General features: G+C 39.6%; 1 protein-coding gene across 1 annotated transcript in view; it reads right to left on the bottom strand.

Annotated features, from left to right (window-relative positions):
• Positions 1-834: 834 nt before the first annotated feature.
• IL20RA (interleukin 20 receptor subunit alpha) overlaps positions 835-12788 on the bottom strand; it is a 33507-nt gene continuing 21553 nt past the window's right edge. The window contains exons 3-7 of the mRNA XM_081044349.1: positions 9726-9904; positions 8345-8520; positions 7633-7777; positions 4869-5008; positions 835-2946 (exon numbers count right to left, since the gene is read on the bottom strand). Of these exons, the coding sequence (XP_080900475.1) occupies positions 2155-2946; positions 4869-5008; positions 7633-7777; positions 8345-8520; positions 9726-9904 (1432 nt within the window). The 3' untranslated portion in view covers positions 835-2154. The remainder of the gene's footprint in view (positions 2947-4868; positions 5009-7632; positions 7778-8344; positions 8521-9725; positions 9905-12788) is intronic.

Genomic DNA, 12788 nt, shown 5'->3' with positions numbered 1-12788 from the left:
TACTATTTTACTTTCAGGTAAGAAAAACAAAGTGAGGCAAATTCTGCCTTTTAATCAAAATAGTCATATGTCTAAATGGCTTCTTCTTGGTGCCAAGCACACGTTCTGGCTGTTACTAATGATAATAACAATCACATTACTAGCACTTGTGACGTTCCAGGCTCCGAACTAAGTGCCTTCTATATTCTCTTTTATCTTCAAAACAACCCTAAGGGAATTGTCATCCCTATTTCATAGAGGGGACCCTGTAGGATGTGGTAGGTGCTCAATATTTTGTGAATGAAATGAGTAAGCCAAACTAGCATCAATCGCTTTATTTTCTTTTTGCTCTTAATAACAAGTTACTCTTTCCCACTCCTGATCTTCTTTTACAGCTAGTATTATAAATCCTCAAAACTGTCAGAATCATTTCTACAAAGATTGAGAAGAACAGAACACTCTGGTTAATATAATTCTGCTCTAAATTAAACCATTAGATCAGAAACGGTTTGGACTTGTGTACTATCTCAAGAGACCATGACTCCAGAATCCATCTCTACTACCAGGGCTGTCTGCCTGTGCCAAAAATATAAATAAGGAAATATGGTGTCTGTTTTCCTGAAAGAGCATCAACGGATTATGAGCTTATGATTAAAACAAATATATATTAAGGTAAATCATATGAAATTGCTATTTCTGCAGGTCAAAACCCAACATTTTATATGGTTCAACTTAATAGATTCTGTCATATTTTAAAGCCGTGTGATTGTAGAATTTAACTCTTTCACTGTGTTAATTGATTTCAAGTTTTTTCAAAATGTGTTAAAAATCCACAAAAAATAAAAAGTTGATATTTTGACTATTTTATGCGTTTAATAACATTTTGAGCTGCTTTGTACATAAATGGCATTATTCTTATTTTAAACATTTGTTATATGGTAATAAATTTACCATTACATTGAATTTTAGCAAAAAATACTCAAAACACACTAAGTGGCATCAATTAAATTTAAGTATAGATAAATTAGAATCTACTGGCATTGATGACACAAAAAATTTTTTACAAAATGTTACACAACATGGCATACAAAATATCTTTGTTGTTGATAGAACAAGCCACAGGAAAACATATCCGAACACCCAGCAAAAGAGTTTAATTTTCTAAGCGAATGGTGAAGGAGATGGGAATAGTTACTGGAATTTAACGAGGACAGTGTTGTTTTATGGTACGCTTTAGTTCCCACAATAAATGATGCCAAATTTTTAAAACACTTCACCTTACATATTCATTTAACTTATTTCTTTTGTATGCCTTTGTTTACTTATTGATTTTAAGATTATGTGGATGGGGAATATTCATTCATATATATTCCAAGGAGTCTTTGAGGCACTGTTCATTGTAATAGAATAATATAATAGCAACAAGTGCTAAACATGTTCTAGTTTACAGACTATGTAAATATCTTTTAAAAACACATCTCCAGAAATAAATGTAATTGTCTATTATAAAATAAGACTTTTTTTTCCAGGCTAGTCCTCTACTAGCCTGAGTTGTTAAGAGGACATTTTCTGACTACAAATAATAATAACAATTTGTGTTTATACGCCACATATAAGCATTAATATGACCCAAGTAGCCAACAGCATGTGATAGCAGGAAGATCTGTAGCTGATTTATTCAGTCTGAATGGATTATTATGATTGAATAGTGGGTTAGGGTCCTCAAATGTGACCAAGTTGCCACCCACTTAGTGTGTGTTTTAAGTATCTCATCCTTCTTCCAATAAAACAAATTCTAAAAATGTAGTATTTAGAAAATGAATATAATTATAGAAAATAATAGACAAAGAGGCCATAATATCCCCACCTGAATAAATTCCTCATCCAATTTGGCAGTTTTGAATACTTACTGGGTAGAAAGCAATGGCTCAGCCACTGTACCCAGGTGCCCCCCTCCCCCCCATTCTAAGAGACCCACAGCCATGTACCAGCCACCTGTATGAGGCAGAACGAAACAAGTGCTCTGAGAACAGAGAGAAGAAATAAGGAATTCTCGCTGACACAGAAGAATCTGAGTAAACTTCTTTTATCTCAGGTCCTTTATTGTTTGGTCACACATGCATGTACACTCATGCGCTTTGAACAGTAGGGGTCTGGCAGAGGCAAGTTTGGGCATTAGTCTTCCATTTGTACATATAATCCCCATTCCTCCAAAAATTGCATGAGATAGATTTCATCTTCTTCCGGTGGCTTGTCTGGAGCCTGCTCCTCATAGAGTCTCGACAAAAGGCCCTCCTCATCCGTATGCTCCTTATACTCAGGATACTCGTATCCTTCTGAGTCGTGTTCAAAGCTAGGTAATGAAGGCAGACACAGCCTGCCGGTCCGAGGGTCCCAGTCAACCAGTGTGGTGGATGGCTCTTCCTCTGGCCCCTCTTCCTCGTCTCTGTGCTCCTGTGGCTGGTGGTCCAAGTCTCTGAGCTGAGGGGTATATGAACACAGTCGTGTTTGGGGGACTGTGTCTGCCAAAGCTGCCTGTGGATCAAATGATTTCCCTTGTAGGACCATCTCCTGCAAAGTGAGCTCTTGATTTCCAGACCCCACACAAATGCCAATAGTTCTTACATCATATTCGTATTCAACGACTGTTTTATCTGTGGGTGTTGCTCTGCTGAGTGACTCTTGCGGGCTTAGGGAAGTCCCTTTCCTGCTTTCCTCAGAGTCACAGAGAATGTCCATCAAATGTGAAGCGTACCCTAAGTGCTTCACCTCCATTTCTTCCTGATGGGGCTCTTGGTGCTCGCTGGGCTCATTCAGGTCCAATACATCGTTGCTTTTTTCCATTACACTTAGATCTTTATGAGAAGTTTTAGAATCTTCCAAAATATTGAGGGTGATAAAGTTCATCACAATTTTTTCAGCAGGTACAAAGAATCTTTTTTCAAGTTCATTTCCATAAATCAAAATCTAAAAGAGAGAAGAGAATGGTTTTCACCTTTTCACTTAGAGAGACATTAAAAACAGCTGTTAAGCAGAATTTATACTGTCATCGGATCTATTCTTACCAACTCATGGACGTAAAAGCTATGCTTAGAATATACAGAAAACCTCATTCACATGGACCCAAGACATATGAAATGCATATGGAAGTGAAAAGTGGTTCACTGGGTGGGTATTTGTTCAGGTCAAAAATCAGGGTGTGATTCTCTAACTGTCTGAGGGTATTCAGGGGAGTTATTTAATTTCTCAAGGCTTGATTTTTAATTCTGAAAAATCAGAATTTGCCACATGAGGAATAGCGAGGACTAAGTGAGATAGAGTTTTTGAAATTGTTTCGTTAATTATAGTTTACTATGTATTTGTTAAGAAGCTGTGATTACCTGAGCTCTCAGTCCTCTTTTGAATATCCTCTGGACCTGAAATGGGGATGGGCAAGAACACTGGACATAAAAGGGATATAAGCACATAAGTAGGGATGGTTTTACTCCTGCCAGTCACCATCCTGTTCATGCTATAATAAAGCCAAAAAGGGAAATCCATTGGCCAGTTTATGGCAGATGGAGAAACTCTAAATTATGTCAGGAAAACTTGTTTCAGATTAAAATTTTGTTGGAGATATGTGGAAAGTGCCCGTTTAGGTTGCCGACGATGAGGTATGTTACAATCCTCATTGTCTATCCAATTATGTGATTTCATTTAACATTATGAAAGAGGTCCTTCAGCTTCCTTTTTTTACAAATGTTCTGGTTTCAAAAAGTTGCATGTGGTGGTCTATTCTGTAAATTTTCCTCCCAAGAAATCTTCATATGCCATCAAAAAGCTAACTATAAAACTACCTATATACAGGCTGATTAAGAGGAACATTTTAAATCTGAACTAACGGGAATACATGAATGTGTCACATACATGGGAACATATATTTTAATAATTCCCAAAGGAATCATTGTTTTGTGGTTAAAATGTGCTCAGTCTTTCAAATCCCTTTGGTGCATGGTCCAGAAGGATAAAGTTTATTCCTTTTCCTTTATTGCTTCTCCTTACTGTGAATCATTAAGTCCTAGCCATTTTCCTCCTAAATCTCCGTTCCATGTCTTGGTCTCCAGCCCTATATCCCACTCTCCTCTTTTAGACTCTCACCTTCTCTCGTTTGGAAAACTGCCATAGTTTCTTAGCAGCTTTACTTGTTTCTAGTCTTACTTCCCCTAAAGCTGTCTTAGACCTAACATCCAGTTGGATCTAAGACACTCCCAACACAAAACCCTGCAGAGATTTCTCTTTGCCAGCAGAACAAAGCCCAAGCTCCTTAGAATAACAGCCCAATTCTCCCGTTACCTGGCCCTACTACCCACTCTCCAGTCTCAGCTTTCATGACTCCTTATGATTTAGCAATAATATGTGGTTTCCCAAACAGCTACCCACCTCTGTTCCTGCTGTTTCTTCTGCCTGCAGGAGGTGCCCTGGCTCTTACTCACTATTCATAACCAAGCCCAGGCATGAAACTTCTCCTGAGCCCCCACGTAGGGTTTCAGCGCCTTCCCTGTACCCCCAGCACACCCAGTGCCTGCTTTCATCTTAGCCTTCACATATCATTTTGAAATTCTCATCTCCAAGTAGACTTGAACCTCTGAAAGGGCATGAATCATGATTTAATTTCTCTTTTACCTCAAGACCTTGTCTAATCTGGTCATTAAATATAGAATCTTTGTCAAAGTAAGGGACTCTTTCTCTTTGGCTATGTTAGTGAGTTCATCTAGTAGAGAAACTGTTTTTTGATTCATCAACTCTTTCATTTTAAACTCACTCTGCCCATAAAAGGAACAGTATCTATTGAGGGCCTCCTTTTCTAGCTTCCTGGAGGCGTTACGACTCCTACCACACCTACGACTCACCAAATTTGCTGGGTGTTTCTCTTTGCCAACACGGGTGTATCTGTACATGGAGAAGCCCATCACAAAAAAAATAAACACGGTAACAGATACGGGCAAAACATACCAGAAGATGATTTTAACCTCCAATGCTGATGTTTGACCTGTAAAAATAAAAAAAGTAAATAAAAGGGAAGAGGGGTAGATAGTTGTGGTTTGGTGTGGTGGGAAGACACTGCAATGTCAAGAGGCAGAGCACTTAAATTTAGGAATTCAGTTTTCTCATTTACAAATTGAGAAGCTTGAGCTAAATATTATAAGGGGTCTCAGAATTCTTTCTCTCTCTGAGAATAGGTGGTCTTAAACAATCATCTGGACTCATCTCAAACCTTTAGAGTAAGGATGAGTTAAAACCCAAGTCAGCAGCTATTCCAACATTTTATGTCTGGCTCTGAGACTCATGCTGGTTGTTGTATTTGAAGGTAAGTATGTCTGAAATTAAGGCAACTCACAGCACTTCAAACAGCAAAACTCTCTTGTGAAGACCCCACTAAGTGGCCCAACTTTTCCATGCCATTCATTTAACTCAATCTTTTCCATGTATTTAGTATAGGACAGGAATACATGTTGTCACCTTCTATGTGACTAATGGAACTATCCTCATGCAAGTTGGCCAGACTTTCTGGGTACATCTGGAGCCTGGGGATCTGTGTAGGGAGATGGCTGAGCTGGTATGTACTGAGAATGGCAGTAACTCCCCACCAGGGCCTGATGTGCTGTACATTCGAGTTGAGTAAAAGTCCATAGGGAATGAAAAGACCTGATGAATAGTTTTAAAGAAAATTGTTCTGGTCCATACTGATCAGAGAATACAGTTGATGAACAGGACTCATTATGACTAATTTATGTTGGTTAAGCTTCTATGGGGAACTTGGAAGTTGCAATGGTTAATTCTATGTGTCAGTTTGGCTAGGTCACGGTACCCAGGTTTTGGTCAAATATTATTCTAGGTGTTTCTGTGAAGGCATTTTTTTAGATGAGACTAAATTAGATCTGAGCAAAGAAGATTACCAGGAACGGGGGGGTGCAAATGCAGGCTCTTGCACCCTGAACAATTCCTAAAGGGTCCATCTGTCACCAGGTTCCACACAGAAAGGTGCCAACACCACAACGCAGATGTTGCAGGGGGTTCGGCACCACCTGCCTCTACTGAAGGCTACCGCTTAGTCCAGTCCTCTTAAAACAATCCCTGGTTTTGGGACTGAACTTGCCCGAATTCAAAAAGAGCCATGACAACAACGACCAGTGGCAGTTAAGGTACATTAGCACATGTTGGCTACAATAAACCTAACACACTGTATCTGTATTGGAAGATTGTGGAGAGAAAAAATAGTTTTCAAAGCACAGTCCCCCAAAAAAGATAATACTGATTTTTTTAAAAAGTAGGTCCTCAGAGCAGTGTTTTGGAAAGGTATTTGGGGTAATCTAACATCTGGGATATCATGGAAAAGGTCAGAATCTGACATGGGGCCTCCTCCTTCTTTTGTTACCTTTCCTAGGCTAGTGAGAAAGTCACTCCATCTGCTTACAGGGAAGTATTTAATTTAATCTGACTCTAGTGGCGTTAGCTGTGCCAATTGCTTAAATGACTTCCATTGGAAATTGATTCTAACCATTTGGCCACTGACCAAGCTGTTAGTAAACAGGGTACTTTTTCCAAATACAAAAATGATTTCTTCAATCTGCTTTGGTTTGCCTTTTGCTTGGTTGGCATTTTAGTTTTATTTGACATAAGGTAGAGAACCCTTCATTTTAAAGGGAAAGGTATGATAAGGACAGATTAAAAAATAACACATTTCACTTTTGATACGTACTCACAAATTTCCCTTTTTATTCCTTGGGACAGTTTCGTCATGAAACGTGGGAGGTGTGAGGGAAAAGGAAAGCAGGGGTTCTGTCACTGTGCCTATCCCATAGCTGGCGATGGAACCAAGGCTTGGGGGCAAAGGTTGTGACATTTGTCTTACGCCAGCATGTTTGGAAGAGAGAAACAGAAGAATAGCGGATGAAGAGTCATTCGATGATGGTAAACTTGAGGGTTTATTTTTAATTTTCAGGTTTTGAGTACAAGGTCCCCTCACCTTGCGGGAAGAATATATAAACAAATGTCAAGCTCCTAACTCTATGTCTTTGACTAGGAAGGAGACTCTACCCACAGTTCCTTGGCAGCCAAGTTCAGAAAACACTAGAAAGAGGCAAATAAAAGGAAGAAGAGAGAAGCAACTGCAAGGATGAGGCAGTAATTACTGATTTGCGGATCCCAGACCCTTGTTCAGTCAATGACTTATAAACGCAACTTGTGGAGCCTGTAATTTATATTCCTGATGGGGAGCAAAAGATTCTGTCTTAAAGTGTTTTTAAGATAATGTTTTGTTTCTAGCAATAAAATTGTCTGATGTTCTTGAAGACCACAGAACTTCTATCGACCAGAGTGTAATTTTAAAGAAGAAAAAAGATGTGCGAAAAATTCCTAGGTGTTATTTTAACAAGGAAGAAACTTGTTGGCAGCAAACGCCAGGACCTGTGAAAACACTCCCTAATGTTGGCCAAGTTCAATGGCAGACGCCCAGGCTGCTCAATGCATTTCTGGTGATGGCTGTTTCTGCCTTTGCCTCAACCTGTTTCTGCAGAAATGGATTTGACCAAACCTTGTCTACACTGTCACCCTTCCTTCTAGTTTTCTCAGGTTTTCTTCCTCAGAGCAGCTGAGATTTTTTTTTAAAGTTACCTTTCAATGTACTGACACACTGCTTCTTGGAAGGCTGAGCAAGGCGAGGAGGCCCTGGCACAAAGGACTCCACCTGGACGCAGTACAGAGTGTCCGGCTCCAGCCAGCTGAGCAGCAGCGTGTGGTTGGTAACACACTGGGACCACTAGGTTAGGGAAATGCAAACAGCAGTTAGAGGCAAAGATTTCCAGTACCACTCCAGACAAATTACAGGGAAATAGAAGACTGAGCTACCATGAAATCCTTTCCTATCACTAAAAACCTTCTTTTCAACAACAGCGTTAAAATACCCCTTTCCTTCAGCTAGGCAGAGCATGATCAGGAACTGGAATTCTGGGAACAATGTTACATAATAACATACGGATGCGTTTCTTATTCAACTTTGTCCCATGTTCCTGGTAACACTTTTTTTCTTTCTTGGAGAGTGACTGACAGATGTTCTACAAGTAAAAGCTGTCCGTCAAAGTGAGGTGGGCAACTACTCCAATAGCAACATCGTGTCATACCCCATTAGCAGAGAGTTTCTGTAAAGGAAATTTGAAGAAAGTTCTTTAAGTTTCTACATAGCAGCTTCAATCGTATCTTAGATGGCATCTCTTTTGAATATCACATCTCCCCATTTCCACATGCAGACGATTAAAACATCAGGCTGCTTGTTCCAGAATTAACTGCAAAAAGTGACAGAGACTATAAGCCCCCATTGCAGGCTTACCGTTCTGTTTGATTTAGTATTATATATAGACACATTATACTTCAGGTTAGAGTATATTTGTTGCATGGAAACAGAACTTTCTTCTGGATTTTTCTTCCACTTCTCTGGAGCCGTCAGAACAATAGAAATGGATTTCTCATCAGTAGTCAAAGCAAACTCTGGTGGTCCAATTTGTGCTTAAAGGGAAGGGGAGAGGGAATTACGTTAGATGTAGCAATCACCCTGGATAAAAGTACAATATAATCCTGCTGGGATCAAAGCTCTACCCACCCTCTTATCTGAGGTACCTCAGAAGGTGGGCCCAAGTTATGCTAGTTCTTGAAACCACCATTTCGTGCACCCTGACACAATGTTCAAACAGCTAATTGAAGTTCTGTATTTACTTACGTAGTTTCTTGTTACATGGATAAACAGTACTTGGTGATGGTAAATGCAATGAAAAGTGTTTACAACACTCCTGTGACTTAAAATGTTGGTGATAAATAACATTAACATGATTTGGTAAGTGGCAAAAATCAAACATGGAGAAATGAAGCACTGCTAACGACCTTTGGAGATGTGATTGGAATGATCCAAAACAGAGGCTAGCAAAGTTTACCAAAAAGGCCCCGGCAGTGAATATTTCGGGACTTGCAAGGCCATGTGATCTCTGTTGCAACTATTATTTAGACTAGTATAAATGTAAAAACCATTCTTAGCTCTTGGCCTGTAGAAAACAGAAAGGGGGGTGATGGTCTGAGGGCATAACTTGCTGATTTCTGATCTAGAAGGACCGAGGGGAAAGGCTCCAGCTCCACGACCTAAGGGGAACTTGTAAACTTCACTACGTCAGCTCTGAGTGGGTCCTGTATGGGTGAGTCCCCTACAGAGCAGGGGCGGAATAATTTAAAAGCAAATACCGGGAAGTTGGTGCCTTAATTCCGAGTTATACCTAGATATTAAATCATCACACTACCAAGTTTATAACAAGAAGAGATTTAGTTTGGTGATCAGCACAATCTTTAACCAATCTCATGGGCATAGATCAATGATTTATAAACCCACAACATTTTTAAAAAATCTGTCAGTTGTTCCTCAAATTACACAGTTTCCACTAAATAATAAAATAAAACCAAAATTTGAGAATATTGGCATCTAGCATCAATTTTGGATCTGGGAGCAATCTTAGAAATCACTTGGCCAAGCGTTTTGTTCTAAAGAGGAGACTGCAATCCAGCCTTGGGATGGTCACTCCACCAGCTGATGGACAGAGTGTAGAATAAAGCCAAGCAGAGCACTGGCCTCTTGGGCAAGGCTGTCTGTGAGGCTGAGACAGGTCCACACTATGTGGTCAAATGAACTGGATATTAACATGTGTTTAACAGACAATTGTGTTACTTACTTTCTAAGAAAGGATAGAATCGTCCAGTTTCTGCCCATTTGGAACAATTGGTTCCCCACACGGTCTTCACTTTGGCATAATATTGATGTTCATAGTCAGAAGTTTCAGCAGACAGATCACAGTAGGTCCTATTGGTATTTCTGCATTCAGATTTATTCAGCCATTTCTTTTGCCCATATCTGCTGAGAAGGAAACTGAATTAATAATGAGGTGCCCTCTATGCTTTACAATAGGAAAAGAAAACCAGTCATTATATAAAACTGAATGGAACTTAAGACCTTTTCTTCAGAGCAACAAAAGCGCCTGTCATTTAGATAAAAAAGGATCTACTTTTGCTGCTGGCAATTATTTTCATTAGCTGTCAGGAACGTGACTCAGAGTTTCTGTAATCACCTTTCTTTTCTGTGAATTATAAAGTGGCTAGTACATTTTGAAAGCATGTATTTTATTATTATTCTTGGGCTACAGTAAAAATTTTACATATTGTATGATCAATTCTTCTAGTAATTATCTATGTAAGTTATTAGTCCACCATGCATACTGAGGTCAGTTTGATTGGTTGTTTTAAGAAAAATATTCGTCATTTATTTTTCTTGGAAGAAAAATTACCTTGATATTCTCATAAAATTTAAAAATCTATTTTCCATTAAGGGTTTGGGGAAAATTCACTAGGTTGGAGCACATACCAAAATCTGCATTTTCAATAAGTATTGTGATTATGGCAATGATGATATTAACTGAGTTGTTCACATCGATTTTTCTTTTATTAAAAACACAACACCCAGAGTAAACAGGGAGGGGGAAATATTTTGAGCACATTTCAGGTGGGAGACACTGAGGTATAGAGCCAGTGACAGAGAGGGGGTTGCACGGGAGGATACTGAAGGGATTAGAGCAGAGGCGTTGGGGTTGCAGAAGGATCACTCTGGTGGTCTTAGGGAGAATGTGATGGGTTAGGAGTGGCAGACTGGAGAGGGGCTGAGAGGATACTGCAGTCATCTAGGTGGAAGATGTAGGTGGCCTGGACAAGTCTGGTGGCAGTGGAGCACATGAAAGGACAAAAGGAAGAAATATTAGGAGATAGGACTCAGTGACTGAGTGCATGTAACTGATGAGTAAAATGAAGGTGTTAAGAGTGACGTCTCTTTCTGTCTGGGACAGGTGAGTGTTGTAACATTTACCAAGATACGGAACACAGAAGAAGAGTGGTCTTGGGAAATGGGGAGTGGGAAGTAGAAAGGAGAGATAATGAGTGCAGTTGACACACTGAGCTTGAGGTATGTAAAAGATATCCAAACGCAGATGCCCATAGACATTGGGCTCGGGAGGGAGGTCTGAGTGGGAGGTAGTGATTTTGAAATCAATGGCCTAAGACTGCTCATTGAAGGCGTAGGTGTGAATGAAATTATCCATGGAGACAAAGCAAAGCCAAGGATAAAATTTCAAGAGCATCACGATTTAAAGGTTGGATACAAAGTACACTTAGAAATAGCAGCAGAAGAGAAAGAAGGAAAAACACACATCACAAAAGTCAAGGGAAGAGCATGTGTTAAGGAGAAAATGTCAACTTATCAAGTGTTGCCAAAGCTTAAGTCAGAATATGGCAACAGATTCTTGAAAGTAAATGTCTCCTCGTTCATAAGTACCACACCTGCCAGAAGACACTAGAATATTATAGTCAGGTATTGTTGACCAACTTCTTCATCCAATTTATCATCATGGCCTAGGGACTTTCAAACTTTTTTTGACTGTGAGCCACAGAAAGAAATACATTTTACATTGTGACCTAGTTCACAAAAACATACATATATCTAACATACTAAAACAAAGTTTTTGTAAGATACTACCTAAACTTTAGCACGTGCCATGCATTCAGTTATTTTCCAATCCAATCCACTCCATACCATCCCCATTCTTTCCATTAAAAATAATGCTAGTTATGTCAATCAAAATTGATTTCATGGCCCACCAACAGGTCTGGACTTGTGTTTTGAAAAATATTGACATCCCCTATTTGACCCTCCTTCCACAAACTTTCTCACTCTGACAAGGGCTGGGCAGCTTCCCATGACAGGGGTTGATGGAAGAGAAAATGCTTTCACTCGGCTCTGTACAAAATGCTTTGTAAGTCTGATAAACTGATAGACATGAATCATTCAACGAATACTCCAGTAATGATGTTTATGCAAGGCAAAAAGTCATCAGGGGCCCTCAGTGGCCTCTGATTGCTTTCTGGACATGGCAGGAAACATTTATCACGTGTCTATTGTGTGCCACATGGTACTTAGTATTTGCTCACTTTATCTCATTTAATTATCATAGGAGGCAGGTGCCATTATTTTCATCCTATTTTACAGATGAGGAAACTGAGGCTCAGTGAGATTAAGGGAACCAACTGCTCAAGTTCATATGACCAGTAAAAGGCTTATATGGGATTTGAACCACTTTTTCCTGATACTGTGCTTTTAGTGCTACACTATATTTTCTGCACTAAATTCTTTTGGTAGATATAATTTAAACTTTTGTTCAAATTTCATCTTTTACTTGCAAACAAACCTCACTCAAAAGTATAATATGTAACCTGCCCAAGGTCACCAGGCTAGGTTCATAGCCTGACTCTGAACCCAGCACTGTCTGACTCTGGGAGGAGCTTGGAGCCCTGTCAGTGAAATACACCGCCCTCTGTTCCTGTCCACTGCCCACATGAATGGGTGTGTAAGAACTCCAGTATAGCAAGTTTGTTTTTACATATTCTTTTTCGAAGTTTGCACAAGCTAAATTATCTGCTATCACAGAGCAGTGATGAATCTCCCATTTTTCAAAATCCTTTTCTGAATCACATAGACATAGAAAGGACAGAGCAAGCTCCTTACTCCACCTAATGGAATAGGCGGTAAGGGCATCTCATGAGCCATTTCTCTTTGCACAGTGATGTCCTCTTTCTTAAAACCCCATCTCCTGGGATACTCCTCAGGAATGAGAATAAGGTTCTAGATAAATGAGGTCATGCTGAATAGCAGCTGAAGTCTTTCACTGCCTTCTGTGGTCAGCATTTTTTTGCAA

Source organism: Rhinolophus hipposideros, assembly GCF_964194185.1.
Source record: "Rhinolophus hipposideros genome assembly, chromosome: 3".
Lineage (NCBI taxonomy): Eukaryota > Metazoa > Chordata > Mammalia > Chiroptera > Rhinolophidae > Rhinolophus > Rhinolophus hipposideros.
This window is presented reverse-complemented; position numbering and strand designations above follow the sequence as displayed.